The sequence below is a fragment of the Varanus komodoensis genome, unplaced genomic scaffold, assembly GCF_004798865.1.
Source record: "Varanus komodoensis strain SLA01 unplaced genomic scaffold, ASM479886v1 scaffold10, whole genome shotgun sequence".
Lineage (NCBI taxonomy): Eukaryota > Metazoa > Chordata > Lepidosauria > Squamata > Varanidae > Varanus > Varanus komodoensis.
This window is the reverse complement of record NW_025335269.1, coordinates 15,987,475-16,012,318: the sequence shown is the minus strand read 5'-3', so window position 1 is coordinate 16,012,318 and position 24,844 is coordinate 15,987,475. Positions and strand designations below refer to the sequence as shown.

At 38.6% G+C, this 24,844-nt stretch overlaps 1 protein-coding gene across 4 annotated transcripts in view; it reads left to right on the top strand.

Moving 5' to 3' along the window:
* The window catches only part of BBS9 (Bardet-Biedl syndrome 9), a 271,501-nt gene that overhangs the window by 41,664 nt on the left and 204,993 nt on the right, over positions 1-24,844 (top strand). For all 4 annotated transcript variants that reach the window (XR_006417058.1, XM_044454645.1, XM_044454636.1 and 1 more), the window contains exons 12-18: positions 806-859; positions 2,459-2,555; positions 4,528-4,632; positions 8,899-9,039; positions 11,072-11,167; positions 18,467-18,639; positions 19,724-19,876. Coding sequence is in view for 3 of the 4 variants with exons in the window: in XM_044454645.1 (XP_044310580.1) it covers positions 806-859; positions 2,459-2,555; positions 4,528-4,632; positions 8,899-9,039; positions 11,072-11,167; positions 18,467-18,639; positions 19,724-19,876 (819 nt within the window). In the remaining variant the exon portion in view is untranslated. The remainder of the gene's footprint in view (positions 1-805; positions 860-2,458; positions 2,556-4,527; positions 4,633-8,898; positions 9,040-11,071; positions 11,168-18,466; positions 18,640-19,723; positions 19,877-24,844) is intronic.

Sequence of the window (24,844 nt, the reverse complement as noted above, 5' to 3'; positions counted from 1 at the left end):
TCCTAATGCTTTGGTCAGGGTCTCATGTTGCAACAACAAAATGTATTTTTTTAAATGTGTGTTACTGTGAATTATTGAATGTGCTTTGCATGCTGCCCAATTGCTTCTCTTGAAAACCAGAGAAATATCTCATAGTTAGTTGTGCTATTTCCTCAGTTTGTTGGGAAAGAGACAAGCCAGAGTTAATGGTTTACACATTATGACAAACTGCCTAGGACAAAGTATTTCTGAGTTGTTAAGCTGCTTCCACTAGCAGAGGGAAGCAATCTGTTAGCAGGAGCCAGCATACTCACTGATTCACAGTATGCCATCATTTAAATAAGGTCATATTCATTCAGGCTAAGTAAGCTAAGAACTGCTCTCTTTTCAGGCACTTCATTTTTCCCTCCTCCAGATTTTTATATGAACATGTGATTACTCTAGTTTTTCTGTATTACTAATTGAAGACGGGGCAAATATACTCATCTAAGAGAATTGCTTTTACCTGTATTTTAGAAGTGTCTTTATAAGGGAATATCAATATGAAAGATGGAAATTGCCTATTAATGACATTTTAATTGAGGTTGTATTCAGAGGGGCTGGCAAAAAGTTCCCGTGTGAACTTTCTACTAGAATGTCATTGTCCTTTGTTTCTCTGTTATATAAGTAACTTTAAACAAAGATTTGGAATGACCATCCACATCACTTTTTATGCATCTTCATTTTTATCATTGTCCCATGAGTTCAAATTTAGCCATCTGAGTTATAGAGCATTTGTTACATATAAATTAATTATGGATTTGCTGCTATGTTTCTTTCCCTACAGCAAGCTATTGACAGTGAAGTAAGGGCAGAGGTGGTTCCTTCAGTGACAATAAAGGTATTCTTCTTTGTTCAGAGGAGAATAGAAAGTATAAGATTCAAAAAGTGCTTAGAGTTTTTGATCTAGCTGTCTTACCCATTTGATCAAAGAAAAATTTTAGTAAAACGTATTCCTGAATTGTAGTTGAGTGGTGGTCTTAGATATTGTACAGAAGTGAATGAGATGTAAGTGATCTAAAATTCTTATGATAAATATCTTCTGAAATCATAGAGGTAAGTTGCAAAGATACTTTTCATTATAAAACCACTATTTATGTTCATAACCCAATATTTTTCCAAGTATAGGGTTAGCTTCCTTAGAAAGAAACCATTTCCTCATTTAATCAGAACTGTTTAGGGGTTTGATATGGTTGGTCACTAGCTAAAACTTACAGCCCATTGGGGACCCTGCTTCTCCCCTTGCTGCTCCCTGTTCATCTGCCCCTTCCAAATTATTAAAGTGACAATAAAGGGGAAGGATTAGTACCTTCACATTCCTTGATCCCTTCTTCTGGGCAGTGGTATAGTTTCTGTTCAGAAGGAGAGGGCAAGTGAATGCAGTAAATGTGCCAGAAAGGTAGGCCCACCGAGGGCATCTTCTCAGGGCTTCCTTAAATCTAGAGCTAGCATTGCCTTGAACTTAACCCAGTGTCTTAGATCAGGAGATGAGCCATTCCCAATACTTCACCTTTTTTCAATCAGTCTGATGGAAGAAGTTGTTCACTCCACACTTTGGGATGCTTGCCAGTAATGAAAATTAAATAGGTAACACTGTTTTTTAAAAACATTCTTGCTGCTATAGAGTTCGTCCCCACATGTATGTGAAATTATTGGCCTTGCTCCCTTTTTCATTTCATGGGCTTACTCCTGGGATTATCAGAAGATTAAAAGCTGCTGGGTAAAGATTACTTTCTTTAATTATGCTTGGAGAAGGAATTACGTAGGCTTATTACAGCAACTTTCAAAAATTGTTCTTTATAATTTGTGAGAATGTATGTACATGCGTTGTGTGTATACTTATGCACTCATGCTTTCAGGCAAATCATTTTAGCTCCACAATGATTAAAAAGTTACAGTATTCAGAAATTTTCATTTATATTCCAGTCCTTTGCATACTTCAGACCAGTTCAGTCAGATTGGTTTCCAAATAGGCATTGTGGTCAGCTGTTGAAATTAAAAATGGCAAACATTTCACTAGGACAAATTGCCTGAGTAAGCCAGAGCCATAACTTGGTTCCCAGAGTATGAAATTATGTACTTAATCATAACTAATATAGTTTGAACCCCTTTAAGGTTCAGTATGTTTTATACAAGTGTCATAATGATAGAGGAAGGAGAATCCTGGATTTAGTGTTTTAGCAAACTAAGCTGAATATAGACATGTATGCTAACTGGAGTGGGATAGAATTATATTTAGTGAATAATTGCATCAAATTTATAAAAATCTGAATGCATGGCATGTACATAGTTCTTTAGATGATTCAAATTACTTGTTTAATGCTATTATGAAATCATATTTTTAAAATGCTAAGTCATTTATTTTGCATGCATTGTTGTGTGCTGTTCTGATTATTCTGCTACTTTTTGTAAATATCTTTCTAATTTTTACCTCCAACAGATCACAGTAGAGAGCAGACTGTTGACACTTACAAAATTATCAGTATGTGTTCAGCCTCCCTTAGCACTGACTCAAGACAAATTCATATTGGAATTAGGTAAATGGCTTATTACAAATTACAGCCATCTTTGCCTTTTGTTTTGTTAGCAAGCTACTAGTCTCCTGTCAGTCAGTGTTCTGCAGTATTCAGAAGTTCAGATTTGCCAAACTACACTACTTTTATGAGCTATATGTTTGTAGATGGTTTTGCTCTTCACTCTCCTTTTTAAGAATGAATTGCTTTAGCAAAGAGGCAACCTTTGCAAAATTATGAAATGTGCAGGCTCATCTCCCTTTGCTATCATTGACTTCATTACTTCTCAATTTCTGTGCTCGTATTTCAAGCAATTTGTCAGAAGGAGTAATAAAAAATACTAAACGTGTCTAGAATGAAACTGGAGTTTAAAACAAGTCTGTTTAAAGAGAAGACTAATGGAGTGAGGCCATATAGGCATCTCTAGCCCAGTATAAATTAGAGGCAGGCAACCCTTTTGGATCTGCAGGAACATTTGACATTTTAAAGAAGTGTCTTGGGGAACAAACTGCTGTGCAGGCCATATACAATCACAAAGAGCTAACTTGCCCTTCCTCTGTAGTTCTGACTTTTCTTTCCTTTCCCTCAGGTTTCTCTTCTCAGTTGCCTCTCTCTTTTCCCCACCTCAAGCACTTTTTTGCACAGGAGTTTTTTTTTTCACCTCATCACTACATTGACTTTAATGAAAGAGTGAAAAAGAGGGCCCTGTCAAAAACAGTGGGTTGGGAAGTCTACTCCCTGTCAAAGTCTCGTTGCCACAAAAGCTCTTGATGGGGGGTGGGCTACTCCCAAACCAATTTTGGTAGAGGATTTCCCCCCTAGTTCAAGTCCTCTCACCTTCCGGACAATGGAATGGTGGTGAGTGGAGGGGAGCACAAGGAGCCTGGTGAGCGTGTTTGGGTGGCTTGGGGAACATTGTTATAACTTCTCTGTGAAAATATCCAATTAAGTTGAAAGCAAACTTACAATATTGATATGTCATTGAATTATTATAAGATCAGGTTTCAAAGGCCTGAGTTCTCCCTGACTGAGGGCAGCAATGCTTTGCATTTAACACTTCCCAGTTGATGGTATGAATGGCTTTTAACTGCTGTGATTTTCAAAAAAAGTTTGTAACGTGGAACTGGGATCTAAAGTAAGATGCACACATCCTTCTAGACCAGGGGTCTCAAACTCAACTTACCTGGGGGCCGCTGGAAGTAGAGGCTGGGTGAGGCTGGGCCGCATCAAGTATTCCACCACCGCAGTGGTGGTGGGCCGCTCATCCCGCGGCCGGCCCGGGCGCCACCGGCGCTTTGAAGGCCAAAGGGCCCCTCCCCTGTGCCCCGCCCGTACTGGCAATTGGCCCGCGGGCCGCAAGTTTCAGACCCCTGTTCTAGACATTGTTGGATCCCTTAGATTTGGATCCAGCTTTCTGGATTCTGGCTAGTAACTATTAGTAGTATGCAGATGGAGACTCAGAATCACTTGTAGAAGCTTACAGTCCACTTAATAAACCTATTCTTTTGCTTGGAAGCTTCCTGTTTTTACAGTGTTTCAGATTGGCTCAACATACCTGTCATTGTGGAAATGGCTCCCTTCTTTCTGAGCCAAAGCTGTGGCAAGTGAGGCAATTTTGAAATGACATAGTAGTTTCCTAACTTTTAAAATGTTGTATAATTCATACAGTAGTTAATAAAGTCATGATGTTTATATACCTGTAGATATCAGTGCATGGAATCACCTAGCTTTAGGAGACCTATGCACTTTTATAAGTAAAATTTTGCTTCTACATTAGGAAATATATTGGACTGATTCTTATCATAGAAGAGTAGTTCACTGGAAATGAAGGGATTGATTGATTGGTAAACATTATTTTCATCAGTTTTGAGTATACAAATAAATTGTGTTTACAGATAAACTTTATTGCATGTATTTGTGTGTGTGACCCATTGGTATTGTTTTGTAAGTATCTCTTTTTCTGTTGAACTTTCTTTTTGTATATCTGTGTTTACAGAGTCATCTGTACCTAAAACAGTTGTCCTCTCTGCCTTTCTAAAGGGGAACAGCCCACCAGCAGATATGGAAGGTAGTGCTCTAGCTTCTTATAGCACACCAACAGGTAAAAAAAGTGAACAAACATTTTTGCATTGTTTGTTGCAATGTGTATCTTCTGTGCATGCATTCTTCTGTGTATCAGTGATGTGTACTGATGTGTACTATTCTAATGTGTTTGTCAGAGCAACTGAATTAGCTTTGTGGCACAACTGAAGTTATCAGTTTGCTTCAGCCCTTGAACTGGAAAAGGCCACCTCTAAGTGTTAGACATTAATTTAAGCTTTTACCAGTTCCACTGTTCTGTCTCCAGCAGTCAAGAATTGCTGTGATTCACTGCTGTATAGATCTTGTGGGTTAAATGGTTACACACTCTTATTATTCCCGCAGCCTTTTGGAGCTATTTAAGATGTTCTGGAAGCAAATCATTCCTCAAATAATATAGAAGTCAGTTTAGTAGACGTTCCTTGATATAATTCTAACGAATCAGTTCCTTTTATCTGTGACTTATATGAAAATTAACTTTAAAGGATAATAACTCTGTCAAGTGCAGAGCTAAGCCATAAATTTAGAACAAAAGCAACTAATCTGTAAGAGCATACTTACAGACATGGTTTGTACAATCAGAATAAGCTACAATGTATACAACCATGCATATATAAATATTTAAGTCACCGTGACTTATTTAAAACATGGCATGTGCAGAGTGCACTTTCCATAATCACTGCCTGCTCTGCCTTCCCATCTTGGACAGATCCAGGTAGCATGGTTTGTTGGGGAAAATAGTTGTCCGATAACCGTATAACAAGCCACGTCTTATTAGAGCATTGTTTTCCCTCCTCTAAAGAGCTATGCTGCCTTTGTTGAGAAAACATGACACACTGCATCTGGACAGTGATTATGGAAATAGCTCCCAGTGCACGCTGCAATTTAAATAATCCACCATGGGTTATTTTGATCATGCAAACTAGCCCATATTCCTTGATGCACATTTGGTAACCTTCATTCTCTGTAGTGACATGAGCTAGTAAACAACTACCAAGGAATATTCATAATTACATTCAAATTGGCACAACTAATACTTTGAGAAAGAAAAACTGTAATTAAGTAGTTTATTTAGTAACCAGTGAATTTATATAATAATTATTGAACCTTAAACATGATGTCAAATTAATGAATCATTTGTGGAACTGGCTATAGAAACTACTCACTACTCCTTTTGCTGTCTCATGTTGTCGTTGTAAGTTGCGAAGTCGTGTCCGACCCATCGCAACCCCATGGACAACATTCCTCCAGTCCTTCCTGTTCTCCACCATCCCCCGGAGTCCACTTAAGCTCATGCCGACTGCTTCAGTGACTCCATCTAGCCACCTCATCCTCTGCCATCCCCTTCTTCTTTTGCCATCTATTGTTCCCGGCATTAGGCTCTTCTCCAGTGAGTCCTTCCTTCTCATTAGGTGGCCAAAGTATTTGAGTTTCATCTTCAGTATCTGGCCTTCTAAAGTGCTGTCAGGGTTGAGCTCCTCTAAGACTGACTGTTTTAATCTCGTTGCAGTCCAAGGGACTCTCAGGAGTCTTCTCGAGCACCACAATTCAAATTCTGTGCTGTCGCATAGCACAGGCCAAAATAGAAGACCATTGCTACAGAATTTCAAACTGTCCCCCTATGCTTTTAGGGCCTTGAACAAGAAACAGCTAAGTAACAGAAAGCAGCAATGAACCCCATACAGCAGGTTCATTTGCTTATCTATAGAGAACCACAAATGTAGCACCTAGTTGCTTAAAAGACTGTCGATGATGGATAGGCAACACGACGCCCAGAAACACCAATACATCCCCAGGCATGTTTCTTTGTGTCCACCGAAGTGCCATATCCTTCCCATTGCTTTTTAATTAACAGATTTTCTTAACAGCAGCTGACACTACTATACAATAGTAATCAAAACAGCAGGATCCAGGTTAGTGTGCAGGCGATTGAATCCCACCTTTACCTTATATTTATGAGTCTTTAGGACAAGCTACTTGTCCTTTGCTGTACCTCTTATGGCAGCCACTTTGTCTTGGTGCCCAGGGCAGTTTCTCCAATTGCTGAATGTGTCCACAAGCCAAAAAAGTTACTTCTATCTGGTGTAGAGGGTCATCACCAGGTGGCCTTACCAAGCCACAGACATGCCAATGATGGTAAGGATGAGAGAATCTCAAAATTAAGGCACATTATATTGATATCACTTCCACAATCTTTTCCTGTCTGCTTTTCATTTAACAGTTTATATTCTTTTTTTAAGAGGAAAATAATATGAAATACATTTTCTTTTAAGAAACTATGCTTCTTTGATATACTTAATATTTAAGTGTTTGTTTATTTTCAGTTACCTGTCATATAGGGTTTATTTCTTTTCCTTCTCCTTTGCTTTCATTGCTTATATGGTAGATCTCAATCCAGAAGGTGAGTGATGGACACACAGGACAAAAACAATATCTGTGGAAATTCTGCTTTGGATTAAACAAAAACAGTACTAAGTGGATTTTTTGTTCTACTATAACTGAACTGTTGAGGAGATTGTGCTGTTTTGAATGGTAACTGTGCAGTTTAAACTTAAATTTTCTCAGAACCTACTTTTTGTATTTAACTCTGCTGTGGACATAGCTACCTGCCAACTGAGATAACATTTCATGCATAGGATGAAGTGGACTCCAGTTCACCAAAACTTATTTCATAATACTTAGTAAAATGCTGCAGAAATTTTTAATTATTTATCAACTAGAAAACAAACAAAACGTAGACTGTATTCAGCTATTTAGAAGTGGAAGTGCAATTGCTGGTGTTTTGTTTGGTGCACAAACGGATATCTGCTGCAACCTGTCTGCATCAGCTTAAGGCAAGAGTGCCCAGGCGTGTTATTTTACTATATAAGTGAATGGCTGCAATAGACTCATGGATAAAATGAAAAGGACGTACTTAAGGATACCTGCTGGGTGATCCCTATTTTCTTTGGAAAATAGATATAATCCTACTCTGAACAGTTCTGATGTCCTGTTCTAGCTGGATCAGATTCTCTACTAGACAAATATAGAGATGAATCCAATGGGTGAGTTAAGCAAGCAAATGGTCAAGTACAAAGGTTTCCATGTGTTACATGATCGGCCAAAGGGAGGAGTGGCCCAAATACAGACAATGGGCAAACACAGTATTACTAGAAAGAAGGTGGTTTCTGGAAAAGAAGTCTGAGGCACAGCCAAGATCAAAACATGGGAAAGTAGTCAAGTAGAAATGCAGTCCAAAAAGCAGTGTTAGGCAGCAGCTCAGAGGTCAGTAGCATGAAGGTTCAAATGAAAGGCAAGATCAGGTTTACAGGCCATTGGAGCTAAACATGAGACATTTTTGCAGCAATATCTACACTGAATCTGGAGTATATATAGCCAGAACCACACCCTGGACTCAGCTATAGTTTATTACAAACTCTCTAGTGAAAGTGTTAATCGTGAGGAGGGCCTTGTTCCTGAAGACTCCTTTCTTCAAATGCTTATTCTCAAAGGAACCCGATTGGGCTGCCTCTTGTGCTGAAGGCCCTGCAGAACAAGATTGTTCTCTGGGGAGAGCTCTGCAGTCATCACCCCTGCCTCCACTACCATCTCTTGTTATGGATGACTCATTGGTCTATTTATGACTGGAAGCTCTAGTTCATTGTGGGAGGGGAAAGGTCTTCTAGCAGGCAAGTGATATTTGCATCCCAATTACTTTCTTCCAGAGAACTGGGTGGACACTACTAAGTCTCCTTTTATCTGTGTGACCCTGGTTAAAGTTTGGTACTAAAGAACTGTTTTGCATGCTTGTGTGTGAGTGCCTGCATGCATATGCATTCACACAAATTGATTGTTTTGTTAGAGGAATTTAGCTAAGGAAAATCTGATTCAAAAGTGATTAACTGTACAGTTTATTACTTAGCTTGTATTGAAATTTTAAAATACATACACAACATATCAGTTTTTCCTGTGTCTGTCAATGAAAGCCATGAAATCTAAAAAGAAATTACCAGATGAAAATGTCTCAACTCATATGCAATTTGACCCTGATGCTTACCATACTCCCAGGTAATTTTGTTTTATTTTATGACTAGAATGCTAATATTTGGGTACACTTATGTTTTAATTTTATTTATCTCTCATAGCGATTTTTTTTAACATGGGAGATTGAGGTACAGGCAACAATCATTGCAGATTTGCATTCTTAAGATAGGAATGGATGTGACATATTACTTTGGCCTGCTCAGAATGTCTCTGCATCTAAATTACAGTGGTTTTTTTTTTAATTTAACCAACTGATTTGTTACAGGTGCACCCAGAGTTGCTCAGTGCAAATTTCGATTACCCTTGCGGTTAGTTGGCTTTCCAGCTCAACCTTCAAAAACAGCAAACCACAAGTTAACTATTGACACCAATAAACCTCCAGTAAGCCTTGTTACACTTTTTCCAGGTAGGACTTCAAATAACATTACACATATACATTGCAGGAGTATACCTGGAATGTTTTAGTGATGGCATATTTATGACAAAAAGCTCAAATGAAAGATACCTATTTTGCCATCTGTCTTGCTTTTTCAGATTATCAGGTATGTAGTTCATATATTTAGAATTTTGTCAAAGCAGTTAAGTTTCTGTAATGTTTGACTATGTAGAAATTTGAATTACCATCTCATAGCTTCCTAGTGAATATTTTGATAAGAATATTTTGACTATACATAAAATCCCAGCAATCTCCACTCTGTTGATGTGATAGGGAGAGAAGAATACTTAGGGCAAATGAAACAGCAAAAATATGGTCTGTGGTTTTTTTCTATAGGAATTGCCATGTGCTTATTTTCAGTTTACTTGAATGTGGGAAGGAGATGTATAATACTGATAGCAAGCTGAGAGAAGGGGAGAGCTGAGAAGCCAAATCTTGTGGCTTAAACATTTTTAGAGCTACTGGCAAAGAAAGAAATGTATCACACATTGGTTATTAGGGGCCCATTCCTGCATCAGAGTTAATTAGTAATTATAAGCATATGGGCAGAAATAAATCTGCTTTTTAGGCAGATGCCAGAAGGGGTAGCATTGAGCACCAGCATCGTAAGGAATAAAGCATTCTAAGTTCTGTACGGGGCTGGGGGTGTAGCCTAGGTTACAGCTCTTTAAAGTCTCTTGGGAAATTGAAGAAGGAACTGACAGATCACTTATGAGGAAGTAAATAGAATTAGCAGCATGGGATTCCAAATAATGTTTAAGGGTTAAATGTTTAAGTTTAAGCTGTAAAAGTGTTTGTTTCTGCAAGCACAACTTAAATACAGTGACGTGTATTTTATATTGTTATTTATGTATTTTAATTTATTTATTTGTAAGCCGCCCCGAGGCTTCGGCAAATGGGGCGGCCTAGAAATTTTCAAAATAAATAAATATATCGGTTACTGACAGGCACCCTTCTATCTTGGTACTCTGTAGAGAGCCCTAGATCTTTGGTGCTGATAATGCAGAGTTGTCTGATTGTTTGGGCTGAAATTTTGTGTCATTAGTGCAGGAAAGGAAACATCCCTGAGGTATCCTAACACAAACTGTCTACTTCCTACTAATACATTACTGCATTTAAATATATACTGGTTGTAGAGAGGCTGACAGTTTGCTAGTTGCTCCTTCCAGCCTTCCTGGTAGACAAAGTGCTGATTTTATGAGTGCACAATTAAAAATTCCCCTCATGCCCAAACTTGTCTCAGTGTATGAATATGTCTCTAATTTTGAACGTGCAGCCTATCATACAGCACAACTTATATGGATACATACCTGAAAAGTTGGAGAGTGTACCAGACCTATGTTTGATGGCACAGTTACCTGGCAAAGAATTGGACAACAGCATAATGTCTGTCTGCTTTGTAATACCTGTCACCCATAGCTGCTCCATTCCATTATGTTCTCCTTATGGAAAAACACTCAGAATGAAAACAAACACTCCTATATTGGAAACAGCCCCGTGTCTAAGCATTTAACAGTCTCATGGTAGAGGGATATTTATCCCCTCCCCACTCTTCCCACTTCAATTTGTGCCACTCTAGAAGTTCTGGAGACCATCCCCTCTGTACCATGCTGAAAAGTCTCATAACTTCTACAGTGTCTTTGGATAGGGCAACAGCCAGGGAAGAAAAGAAATGCATTTGTTTGTTATGAACAGAATCACCTTTTGCTCACTCATGGGAATTTTTAGATCTCATCTATTGTATAAAGCAATCTAGCCTGAATTTGATATGTTGCATTGTAAGCTATATTTAGATGTTGAATCAGAATGCATGTGTGCTACTGACAGGTAATAGTACACTGCAATGATATAATTTATAAGAAACAATGTACTGGAACAGCCCTATCCTAATTCTCTGTTCAGTGAAGTCTATGGTAACCCATAAAATGAGACAGACTCAGCTTCATTATTTGTTAACAAGATACACAAATTGTGCATTTCATATATTATTCTTCTCTTACAGACTTTGCTGATCAGGCTGATGAAGATCAACTAAATGCTTTAGGATTTCAGTTATTAGCTGGGTCCAAAGTCACTTTACTTGCTTCAAAAACATCACGTGAGTACCTTGATTAAGTGAAGATCTTCACATGACAATATTGTCACAACAAATTGTTTACGGTTTAGTAGTTTCTATTTATATCAGATTCTTCAGGAATTTTCCCAAGGATCTGAATTCCATTCATTCAATGGGGTGGGGGGATTCCCAAAAGATGTCTGGTGTTAATTGATGATAATCTGATGTCTTCCAAACAAAGTGCACACACTTATCTTTTAAACATAATTAAGGGGGTTAGATCACCAACTGGATCGCATACTTTCAGCTTCTTGCACCAGAATTCCCTTGCCCTTACACTGATGCTCTTCTCAACGGTTAATACTGAAGAGAGACCATAAGGCACATTTGTAAAATACAGCTTTGTATGCAGAAAGTTACCAGTAGGGCTTGCAAAGATTTGAAACCAATTTAAGAAATATGCCAGATATTTATTTATTTATTATTTATTTATTTATTAAAACATTTCTATGCCGCCCCAAGGCTTCGGCGAATGGGGCGGCTCACAACATAAAGTTAAAATACAAAAAATAACAATATAAAATAAGTCGCCCTGGCCAGATAAAATAAGCATAATATTAACAATTAAAATGATGCTTAAATAAAAAGGTCTTCGCCTGGCACCGAAAAACAAATAACGACGGCGCCAGGCGGACCTCTCTGGGGAGCGCATTCCATAGATTGGGCGCCACTGCAGAGAAAGCCCTCCTCCGAGTACCTACGCTCCTAATTTCTTTCACAGAGGGTTCCCGGAGAAGGGCCTCTCCCGCCAATCTCAAGGGGCGGGCGGGCGTATATGGATGTAAGCGCTCCTTCAGGTAACCAGGACCCAAGCCGTTTAGGGCTTTATAAGTCATCACCAACACCTTGAATTGGGCCCGGACTTCAATGGGAAGCCAGTGAAGCTGACGGAGGACTGGAGTCATGTGAACATAAGAGCCTGGCAGCTCTATTTTGAACCAATTGAAGTATCCGGACCATCTTCAAGGGTAGCCCCACGTAAAGTGCGTTACAGAAGTCAAGGCGGGAAGTCACCAGCGCGTGCAGGGCTACATGTCAGAGTTGGCTATATAGACTAATGGCCTAGCTCACTAGAAGTCAGTTTAATATGTTCTATAATGCTTATATCAGCACAGCACTAAGGTTAAAGTTAACCATGGTGTGCCCTAACTTGTGACTGGTGATCATGTTGCCTCTTTTTTAGATTGATTTGTCTGCAATCATCAAACTGGTCTCAGAGACTAAAGCATTTTGTGGATATGCATATATTAATGTGTTACATTCCAGCAGGCTAGGATCTCTCATCAGGCCATCAAAGATGGACGTTTTAAGCCTTGCCATTTCTAAATGACTCCCTTTACAATATCGGAAAGGGAATTCATATGATATTTTATTAATAAAGCCTAACAAATCACAATTCATCCTTATAGCATTTAGCTACTGTTAGATTGTTAAAATGTTTTCTCTCTCCCACTCCCACCTTTTTCCACCTCACCTGCTGTTGCCTTTTCTATGTAGTTGTTGTATTTGTATGGAGCTCTTCTTCCTCTGAAGTGCATTTTCAATTTCTGAACTGTGTTAACTGTCTTAAAGGCTGTAGGTTTCTGTGTTGGAGGAGCAATGGTACAAAACATGTTTTCTTATTGAGGAACCAAAATATGCTGACCTATCCAAAGAGTTCCTCTGTGCTTGCTCTAGGAGTTAGGCATCCTTGGTGTGATCTTGACTTAGTGTCTTTGAACCTCAAACCCCCATGTTGACACACAGCTGCTTTTAAAAATCACCTCAATTTCAAAGACAGTGTGCCATGTATCATGGATGGCTGCTGTTTGAAAAATACAGTCCCAAAGCTCTTTTGAGCATACTATTTTTGTTTGAAGCTCTATTAAATGGTTACATTAAGCTTATTTTTAAACATTCATGAAGTGAATAGCATTCTCCCAAGTTTCTTTACAAAATTAAATGAACTACAAGTACCAATAATGTATGGGATTTAGAATGATGTGTGAATATTCAAGAGCCTCTATTCCAGTGGTACAGATAGAGATGCTGTACAGAAACATCTAGATTTGGTGGTTTGTGAATTTTTCTCTGATAAACAGCCTCTTTAAACTGTGTAAGGCTTTTGTATCTTTTAGCATAAATCTTCTGATGGGAAACATCTGGACAAGTAGTTATTTAGAGACTCTCACGGTATCAATTAATTTACTTTTACAGGCTTCATTTCTATTTGTGTTTGATTGTGTGAACATTCCTTGACTGTTGTATGGTAATTTTTAATATTTGTTTAAGTTGACTGTAAAAATGTTTAAACAGTTGAAGTAACTGGAACATTCCATAGCAAAGATCTGAGAAGACTTTTTATGTAAAAATAGTTTTACATATGAGTTAAAATTAGAACTGGTTACTTGGATTCTTGTTTTACCGAATTGTTAACTTAAATGAAGTACATGTGTGAACAAGGCCTCAGCTGATAGAAATCAGTGTTCATTCATTGATGGAAGGAAAAGAAGCTTTTAGATTATCCCACCAGAGGCTTGGGCTAGCTGGAGTGTGTTGCAAACTTGTACCTTAAGGAGTGCTTAATCTTACCATCACATGACACTCTTCTCTCCCACCAATCATTTTCTTCTCCATTTGGGTTTTGTTTATTCACAGATCTGTTATGATGCCTACAATCTCAGTATAAGCTTTGCCACGGTACTACTGCTCTAATATTTGGCATGATTTGTTCTAGATGTTTCTGTAGTCTTATTCACACACCTGGGAGTAAGTCCCATTGATCATTTTGGGGCTTATTTCTGAATAGCCATGAGTAGGATTGCACGGTCGATCTACTTGCCCATGTATGCATGCTGCTCTACTTTTTTGCTTGCTGTGACTTTGCAAATATTACAGGATTTGTTGGTGACAACTAATTTATTTTTTGAAATTATTTTTACACTGATTCCCCTTGTTCTGTTTGGTTAAATTCCTTTCTGAAGCAAATTGCATGTCTGCCACTTTTGCTGCCCTCCATTTTGCACAGCTATGCATAATGAGTACAGAACAAATTGAATATATGCAGAACAAATGGAACCTGTAAAATGGTTGCAATGTACACACAACCCGTGAAAGGAGTACTGTTATTCAGAGTTCCAGCCAATCTGGAACAGTAGTTTTGCAATACTGTTCAGTACTTGAGGAATGGGTAGTTTCAGAGATGAGGGGAAGGGAAAAAGGACACTTGAGTCCCATGCCCCCTGCAACCCACTGTTACACCATTCAAGTAACAGATATTAATAACTCCTGTCTGAGACCCTACCGAGCCAGAGTAGACAATGCTGGATCAGATGAACGTGTTCCTATAGCAATATTATTGCTCCTTAGCTAGGCAGATTAGTTCCAAAGAGTGGACGAGGGAAAAAGTATCCCTTTCGTGCTTCTTTCTCCTGAAACATCCCTGTGCAGTTAAGGGAGGATTTTAGGTCATAGTGTGCACTACGTCTGCAACCCTAATCCCTGGGATAGTATTAACATTCAATTAACAAAAAACATATTTTTGTTTAACACAATTTCTAAAACAATTTCCATACTTGCTCAGGCCCTGATAGCTTGAAAAAGTGTGTGTTATTTGAGCAATATACATACAGTGTGGTATTGAATTCTGATAAAGTTGTACCTGTTAAATTTCTGCCTGTTATGCACTTGGTATCAGTACTGATCCTCTGGCCCTTGCAAGGAGCTCAGCAACCCTTTCTTTGTGTGGGATTCAGGGTTGGAGGATTTGTAAAAAAACAAATGGCAGCACTGGGTCTCAATGCCATTGATATAAAAATGACAGCACATGAAAGAAAGGGCCATTGTAAGAAGCACTTCTGGCCTTATAATACCTTTGTACACTAAAGTTATAGAGAAGAGAAATTGTGATCATGGTCACTAACTTAGGGAGCTGTTTAAAAAGAAAGCAAGAAAACTAATATGCTTAAAGGAGTATTAATACTTAAAGGAGTATTAATTTATGCTGTAGTTTCTCTTCTCCCCTTAACCCCCACAAGCACCATTCTATCCGAACTGGCTAACCTTACTTGACCTAATAACCCCCATTTCCCTTCTATGTTGTCTTCCTGGTAATCAACCAGATTTACTCTTGTTTTGCTCCCCGCCCCCACCCCAGGATCATTTTGAGCATTTTTGGGGGCATACTTTAAGATTTGTCATAGTAAAGAATGGGCTGACAGGAGGGGAACCACATTTTAAATTAAAAAGCAAAGTTAAATGGCTGCTCTGGTATACTATGTGCTGGACCTTCCCCTGACCAGACACAATAAACTGTACTGTGAAAGTTTCTGTACTAATGGTGTTTTGAGCTGATAAAGTTCAATATTACTGAAGTCTATGAGAAAGAAAATAGGTAACACTTGTCAAACTTTAAATTTATATAAACAGTTTATCACCAGTTTTTCTTGAGAATCAACACAACTGTCTTCAAACTGACCTGTTCTCTATTGCCAAGGCTCAGAACAATCCATTTACTCATTTCCTCATTCTAAGCTGTAGAACCTACTTCCTCTCTGATTTTTGTTTCTGGTAATGAAATCTAACTTAGCCTTAACACAGAACCAAAACTATATTCATGCAATCATAATTAAATCCTTTGAAAATATATCCTGTTTTATACAATGTTAGGCATCTATTTTGATGCTACTTATGGGAATGTTAAGAATGGCTGTTTTGGTATTTTAATGCTTCTAATTTGGGCCACAAGACTACTTTTATTTAGTGTCCCAAATAAAAATAAACTTAGATTACTTTAAAAATCAGTCATGTTTCTGTGGCTTACCCACAGAAACTCATTTTTGCAGTATTTTGTTATCTTCCCTTGCATATGAATCTTTTGGAAAAATTAATATTTACTTTAAAATATTTTTCCTCGAAAATTATAAACACACTAATTGCAATCACAAGAAAGAACAACTCGCTTTCTGATTTTAGTAGAACTATGCAACTAGCAATGCAATCCTATGGCTGCTAGAGACTATCTGGACAGCCATAGGGTTTTTTGGAGCTCCATTTATGCAGTTGGAAAAGCACTCTGATTGTATAGCTTGGAATGCTCTCCTTACTCACACAGAAACAGCTATACATCTGTTTTGTGACCTCAGAAAAGGGCTTTAGGGTGCATTACGGGGGGGGGGGGAGGCAAAGACGGATGCTGCCATAATATGAAGTAGTCTTATGATGATTCAGCCTCCTTTCCTCATGCTCTGAGGAACAATACTTAAACGTCTGAGATCTCCTAGCTTACTGTTCTGCAGGACTGAAAGAGCACAGAGGCAGCCTTGACCTCTCTGTTTCTTCTGCCGTGCACAGGATACCTATAATCCTGCAAATTCAAAGGGTTACAACAGGCATCTAGACTGGATTCTGCCACAAAGAACTTTAATTTCTAAATTAGATATTTTTCTGAGTTTTCTTCAGATTGTAACTTCATGAAGTTACATCATCAACTACACCTGTTGAAGTTGAATCAAATTATTTATTAGTATTCTTCTTACCACTAAACTGAGCTCTTTATACTATTTTCTGATTGATCAACAAGTAATTACCTTAGTTTTGTGCTAAAATGATTAATTTTAGGTAAGGGATGATTAAAGTTTTGTTCAAGTAAGTCTAGTAATTATACCAGAAATACCTAGAAATAATGAAAATAAGATTGAATATTATCATTAACTGTTGGCTTTCTACTTTTAAAGGGGCAAGTTTTTAAATTAAACCTGCCAATTTTCCTTGTATCTTGTAAATAAAATTTGTTCTTGTCCCATCAATGATATGTTTTTGCTGGGAATTATGCCAATATAAGTTTATACAATCAGATTATTAATCTTATGGAATTGTTTAATAAGAAGCAATTTTTTGACTTGGCCAACCTTCTGCCAGGTAGAATACTATGATTAAAATCTGTTTTTTAAATTCCTACCATCCCTCTTATTTTTTTTCCTCACAGCCATTCTTTCAAATGTATCAGATGAATTAATATGGATACAGTATTTTCTGAAATGTCTTGAAACCATCATCATTCTATAAATAGTACTTTCAGTGACCATTTTGAATAAAGGGATGAAATGGATGCAGCCTACATCAACCACAAAAACTTTCTTATAGTATTATAGAAGGAGCAAAATCCCACACCATGAAGTATATGAAAATGATATGGGGAAAGTGCAGGGGTTTTTGCACATTCTTAGTTAATAAAAGTATCCCTCAGTCATATTCTGGTTTTCAGAAGATAAGTCCAGTAGTAGGGCAATTTTTAATTGAATGTATGTTCTACACACCAAAAATGGTGCTCAAATGCCTAATGTTAAAAAATAGAGATTAAAAACAAAATCTAAACTAAAAACTTAAGATCAAAGCAAACAATTAAAACGTAACTGAAATATAATAAAAGAAAGGAAAAGCACCTGACTGTCCCCCTCTCCTCTGAGTAGTAGACCAGTTTGAGTGCTAAAGGTCTGTTTTTGTAGCGAGGGAAACATGCTCCCTATAAGCAGCCTTCGTTCATATCCAGAGAGCAGCATTGTGGACCAGCTGAAGCTTCTGAATACAATTAAAAAATAGTTCCATGTGAACTATCCATGTGAGTGTTACAGCCAATCAAATGGGATGTAGCTAAGGCATGAGTTATGTGGCCAGATCAGGAATAGTATCTATATAAGATGACTGAAGTAGATTATAGCTAGTAGATTATAGAGTTTTGCCTTTAGGGAAGAAGTGCATAGACCATGAACCACATGTTTACTGCTTTCCTTCCACTTAGAGGAGTTTCTGGGACAGGAAGGAAGGTTTAGTTTCCCAAAGCAGCCTGGATTATGGCTTCTACACTGCTAATGTTGATGGAGCAGCAGTGTTCTAAATTGGAGTTGCAAAGGGAGGTGGGAGAGGATTTATGGTCTGATAAATTTTGTTCTGTAAATTCTTTACTGTGAATATTTTAATAGTTTTGATTAAGTGAAAACTTGAGAATACAGTGAGTAGTCTTATCATTGCTTTAGAATACTTTAAGTGCTATTTTAAATATAATATTTCTAATTGCTTCTATATGTAGAATAGATTGTGAAGAATAAATAGTTAATGAAAATAATTATAAATGCAACTGCATGAATAAATATTGCAGAAACGAATTATACAGGTAGGAAAATTACTATATTCAAAACATAAGTTTAATAATCTATCAATGAAGAAAACACTTTCAAGAATAGCAACAGATAGTAAGTGAGGACTAGTCAACTAATATTTTTTGTTTTTGTTTTAATTATGAAGAGCGTTACAGAATTCAAAGCGAACAATTAGAAGACATTTGGCTAATTACAAAAGAACTCACACTTCGTCTTGATGAACATTTTAGGAAACAAAACTGCAAAGACTTTGCATGTAGTTTTTCTGGCCCAATTCCCTTACAAGAATATTTTGAGATAATTGATCACCATTTCGAGGTATGATTATTATCGTATATGGTTTTTTCTTTGTATTATTCAATTCTCATGGCTTCTGTAGGTGTAACTTTGACCCATTATCATAGCTGATATTAAATGGCCTTTCTGCACAGATCCATTCATTAATATGGTGTCTGGGGTGGGTTTTTATGCAAGCACATGCATGTACAAAATGTCCATACTGCGCATACTCATTGTGACAATTCTATAAGTCCTCTCAAAGGTTTAGACATCCTGTCAACTCTGCTAGGATTTGAAGGAATGGCTACAGTGATCAGCTCACCACCTACAATCCACTTCATAACTGAGCTCAAGGAAGATTGAAATTTGCTAAGAGTTTGCTGCTTGATTTGCTGCCTCTGTTATAATAACCTTTGGCAAATCAAGGCAATATTAAAATACTATTAAAATGCTTTCTCAAAAATACTGGAGATTGCTACATTGCAAGATAATTAAAGACAGCATTATGAGTTAAGGTATTTAATTGGCATCTGATATATAATGAAGGCAGCAATCCTATAGATAGTTACCTGGGAGTTAGTTCCATTAAATTCTGTGAGGTTTGCTTCTTAATAAATATGTGTAGGATTGTACTGTAAGATCTGTTTTGAATCTTAGCTCCTCTAGGAGATATAAATCCATCCTTAACACTACATAGCACTTGAAACAGTTTAAAATATAATGGTATTTTTCCTGCTGTAGAAAGTATAATATCATTTATTGAACATATACACTGCACTACCAGCATATCAAAATACTCTATAACCTGCTGTTGATGAATTAATTTCACCTCTGTCATGAAAACACATAGTAAGATTATCATGCATTAGTTTAGATTATCTTGGCTGTCAACAATTACTTTCAGTTTTGGTAATAGCTGTTATTATTCTAACCTGTTAGTACATACTGTGATGAGTGTGAAATTACTAGTCTTCAGATTGGCTACATGACCATAGTAAAACCTCATTAAAGTTTCAAAAAATGCAGTGCCTCTGCAGCTTTGCTATAAATGTGTGATTGAAAAATATTTTTACATTCTGAAATATTCTTAACTCTTTCCTTTGCAAACCTTTCTAAATTATAGCTGCGTCTGAATGCTGCAAAATATGAACAACTATTATCTGAAAGAGCCATACAGTTTAGAGCTATTGAACGACGACTGCTGGCACGGTTTAAAGATAAAACCCCAGCTCCTCTTCAACATCTGGACACCTTGTTAGAAGGAACTTACAGACAGGTCAGTATAGTTCAGTTATGAGCCTGTTCCTTTTAATATTTTCCCCCACACCAAACATATCTTTGTAAAATACATAAACCATACCTTCCTGGTTACATTTACCAGCTGAGATACCATGGAATAGTAATTTGTTTAACCTAATACTCCCTGCAACTTTCCAGATGAACTGCAGTGGTTTGTGTTTGATCTTCGGATACAGAATTGCTACTCAAAGGTCTTGCAAACTTTGACAGTGCATCATTCTTTCCAAGCTGGAATAGTTATGTGAAAATATTTTATAGTTCAGAGCTTGTGTAAACATTTATGGTATACTGTAAACTGGTGGAATGATTTAACTGATGTAACATCCACAACAAAATAATCTGAGACGAACAGTCTCCTTTTGCAAATGTATTTACATCCTGGTTGTTTTAAATGCTGGTGTAATTGAAAGCAAACTGACTAGTGTGCTGTTGCAAAAGAGAATACAGTTTGATAATACCACTCTTTATTAGGAACATACAGACATAACACAACCCTGTTGTCTTAATGCAACCTACTATATCAGATTTGGTGGCCACATACATTTGGTACTTTAAAGTTTACTTAAAGTTTCAATTCTCCTACTTATTTACAAAACTTTTCTTGTAGTTGTGTCTGTGAAAAATCTATAGTCTATATAATGAGCACAATATGTGTGAAAACACTTTATTCCTTGAATCTAAATTAAGTTCAGAGAGGTTGGAATGATTTGACCAGAGTACAAATGCTGCATAAATAACAGGAAATATAGCAAGTTGTGTTTTTAATTTAGGCATCTTTGTTTGCACATAAGAAGGCTGGGAGAAGTGAAGGCATAGAAATTTTATTCTGAGTCACTGACTTTTTTTCTAAAATTTTAATATTGCATGCATATAAGGAAGTTAATTACTAAACTTCCTTAATGTGAGCTGGAGGAGTGGCTTATGCAATCTTTACCTCCCTCTTCTCCATCTCTGTATTTCTATACATGGAAACATAAGAAAAGCCATGCTGGATCAGGCTAAAGATCTATCTAGTCCAATCCTCTGTACACATGATGGCAAACCAGCTGTCCACTAAATCCTTCAAGCAGGATGGGATACAAGATCTTCTCCTGTCCAAGCTCCTCAGCAACTGGTGTATGCAGGCATGTTACTTCTGGTAAAGGAGGTAGTACTTAGCCAGCAAGGCCAGTAGCCACTGATAGCTTCCATCTCCATGAACTTATCCAATGCCCTTTTAAACCCATTCATAGTGGAGCTCATCACCACTTCCCATGGCAGTGAATTCCATAGTTTAACTATAAATTCTATGAAGTACTTCCTTTTATTTGTCCTAAACTTCCCACCAATAAGCTGCATGAAATGACCCCAGGTTCTGTTATGGGAGAGAGAGAAATGTCTCCCTCTCCACTTTCTCCACATCATGCATTACTTTAATTCGTTTCTCACCTTTCTCATGTCTCCTCTTACTTATTGTTTGTCTAAGCTGAACAGTCCTAGTTGTAGCCACTCCTCATAAGGAAGTTCCTCCAACTCCTTGATCATTTTAGGTGTCTGTACATTTCACAACTCAATAATGTCCTTTTTCAAGTAAGGTGACTAGAACTGTACACAATGTTCCAAGTGTGGCTGTATCAACGATTTGTATAAGGAGAGTGAGATCTTGGCAGTTCTATTTTCTATTCCATTCCTAATTATGCCTAGCATGGAGTTTTCCTTTTTCGCAGCAGCTGCTCACTGGGCCAACATTTTCATCAAGCTGTCTGCTGATTTCTTGCTTAGTCACCACTAGCTCAGATCCCATCTGCCTATACTTGAAGTTCTGGGGGGTTTTTTTGTCCCAATATACATCATTTTACACTTGCTTACATTGAACTGCTTTTGCCATTTTGTTGGCTATACTCACAGCTTGGGGAGATCCCTTTGAAGTTCCTCACAGTCCCTTTTGATTTTAACCTCCCTAAATTGATACTATCTGTGTGACCCCCTGCCAATATCTAGTGGCCACAGGATCACTCCCAAAGGAAGATTTTTAGGGTAGTTGGAAAAGAACTTTTCAAATAGAAACCCCCCCCCCCCCGGTAGCCCCACTGGTATTCAGCAGGTAGCAACTGTGATGCATGTTAGGCCCCTGTCAATGACTCATCCCATTTTCTAGGTCTTCCCTGATCAATTGTGCTAATCATTTGTGTTATTTGTACTTTTGAGTGATTGGTTTTAAGTGATGAGTATTTTTATTTATTGTGATGGATTTTAATGTCTGGTTTCGTAACCCAGTTCAGAATATGTCAAATGACTGATCAATGGACTGAATATGCAATTAAATACTTAAAGTAATATGCATAATGTATTGCATGAATCTTCCATGGCAGTTCTTCTGTGACAAGAACACTGAACAGATAATGCCAAGTGAATTGGAATTGTGGGTATATCGTCAACCTAACTGCAGTGTAACCTTTTATTTTAAACAAATGTGGATTTTGTTTTAGCAAGCATTCCATACAATTGGCTCTATAATTGGCTGCCAAGGATCATCCATGAAAGCGTCTACTTGAAAGATAAACCATTTTGTTTTGAAATTTATGTGACTACAGATCAACATTTATGAAAGCAATAGGATGCTAGTTGTATGATTTCTTGATTCACTCAGCAGTGACAGCCAGGTCACGTCGCTTCCTAGAAGCTATAGAGGGAGGGTTTTTCACACAGAGGGTCCGAGAGGAGATAAGGGAGGGTGAGTATCCTTGACTTGATCTTGACCAACAGAGAGGAGCTGATAGATGAGGTACAGATTAGGGGAGCTCTGGATGTGAGTGATCACTCCATCCTTTGCTTTGAGATCAGGGGAATGGGGATGTGCAGCAGGTCGAGCACTAGAAGCTGGGACTTCAAGAGGGTCAACTTTGGCCAGACTGGGGAAAGTCTCCTGGGATAGGTTACTGGAAGGCAAGGGAGTTGAGGGGTGGATGGCACTCAAAAGGGAGGTTTTGGAGGCACAACACCCTTGGTGATACCTCTAGTTAGTAAGGTGGGGAGGTGAAGGAGAGTGCCGCCATGGATGTGAAGAGGTGGTGGTTAGAGGGATTAGACACAAGAAGAACCTCTGTAGGAAATGAGTACAGGGGCAAATAGACAAAAGGGTATACTGGGAGGAGAAGGCCCGTTGCAGAAGGATTCTTCGCAAGTCTAAGGATGATTACAAGCTGAGACTTGCAAAGAATATCAAGAGTGACAAAAAGGGCTTCTATCAGCATGTAAATAGCAAGAGGAAGGGGAGACAAGTAGTGGGACCGCTAAGGGGATCCAGTGACTGATACGAGGGAACAGGCACAGATGCTAAATGACTATTTTGCCTCTGTGTTCTCTCCAAAGCAGAACGGGGGAGATCCGCATGGGAGATTAGTTGAGGTCGGGGACTTAGGCCTACAGATTAGAGTCACCCCCCCTAGAAGTCAAGGGGCTCCTCAGGGCATTGGATGTTACAAAGGCACCAGGCCCTGACGGGTTACACTCAAGAGTTGGCAGGGATTCTCTCATGCCCACTGGCCTCCATTTTTGAGGCCTCATGGAGAATGGGTGAAGTTCCAGAGGACTGGAGGGTGGCATCAGTAGTCCCAATTTTCAAAAAGGGTAGTAGAAGGGACATGGGGAATTATAGACCAGTTAGCCTTACGTCCATTGTAGGAAAAACAATGGAAAGGCTCATAATAGTGAGAGATCTAGTGATGCTAGATAGGGAAGGTAGGCTGGTGATCACACAACACGGCTTCCGCAAAAACAGGTCCTGTCAGACAAACCTTGTGGAATTCTATGACAAGGTTTTGAGCTGGCTAGATGGAGGGGATGCAGTGGATGTGGGTTTACCTGGATTTCAGCAAGGCCTTTGACAAAGTGCCCCATGATATCCTGGTTGAGAAACTGAGGAGTTTTGAGATAGACCAAAGCACTGTCTGATGGATTATGGCATGGTTGACTGACTGAAAGCCATGGGGAATCATCGGACTGGTGGCCAGTGACAAGCGGGGTCTCCCAGGGCTCTGTCTTTTAATCTTTTTATCAATGACATGGAAGAAGGGGTGAACAGTCTGCTGATCAAATTCGCAGACGATGTTAAAACTGGGGCAGTGGCCACAACTGAGGAGCAGGTACTGCAGATCCAAACGGATTTGGACAGACTGTGAAAGTGGGTAGGAGACAACAGGATGGTGTTCAGGAGTCAGCAGTGTAATGCGGTGATCAAGAGGTCAAATGCCTTCCTTGGTTGCATAGCCAGAAGTGTGGCTTCTAGAAGAAGAGAGGTATTTCTACCACTCTATACGACTCTGGTGTGCCCGCAACTGGAGTATTGTGCTCAGTTTTAGGCCCCTTATTACCGGAAGGATATAGCCAGGTTTGAGTCAGTGCAACGTAGGGACACAAGGCTGTGGCTGGTTTGCAGGGGAAGCTGCATGAGGCGAGACTGAGGGAACTGGGTCTTTTCAGCCTGGAGAAGAGGAGACTCAGAGGGGATCTGTTGGCAACATACAAGTATATGAGGGGGTGTCACATGGAAGTGGGTAGAGACCTGTTCTCCCCTGCAGAGGAGGGCAGGATACGCTCCAACGGAGCAAAGCTCAGGGAACCAAGGTTCAACTTAGATGCCAGGAAGTACTTCCTGACAGTTAGAACCCCGAGGGTATGGAATGGGCTTCTACGGGAGGTGGTGGAGTCCCCATCGGTGAGAGTGTTCAAGGACAGGCTAGACATACACATGATGGGCATGTCATGAGCGGAGTCGGCTGGAGCCAAGGGTCAGACTAGATGGCTCGGGAGGCCCCTTTGACTCACTCTGTTTCTATGTTTACTTCTCCCCTCCATCCATATATATGCCCAAGCTTATATCAGGACATTATTGATTTTATATCCAATTTCTGAATAAACAAACAGTTTGATGTTGGATATTAATTGTCAATATATTTTTAATGTT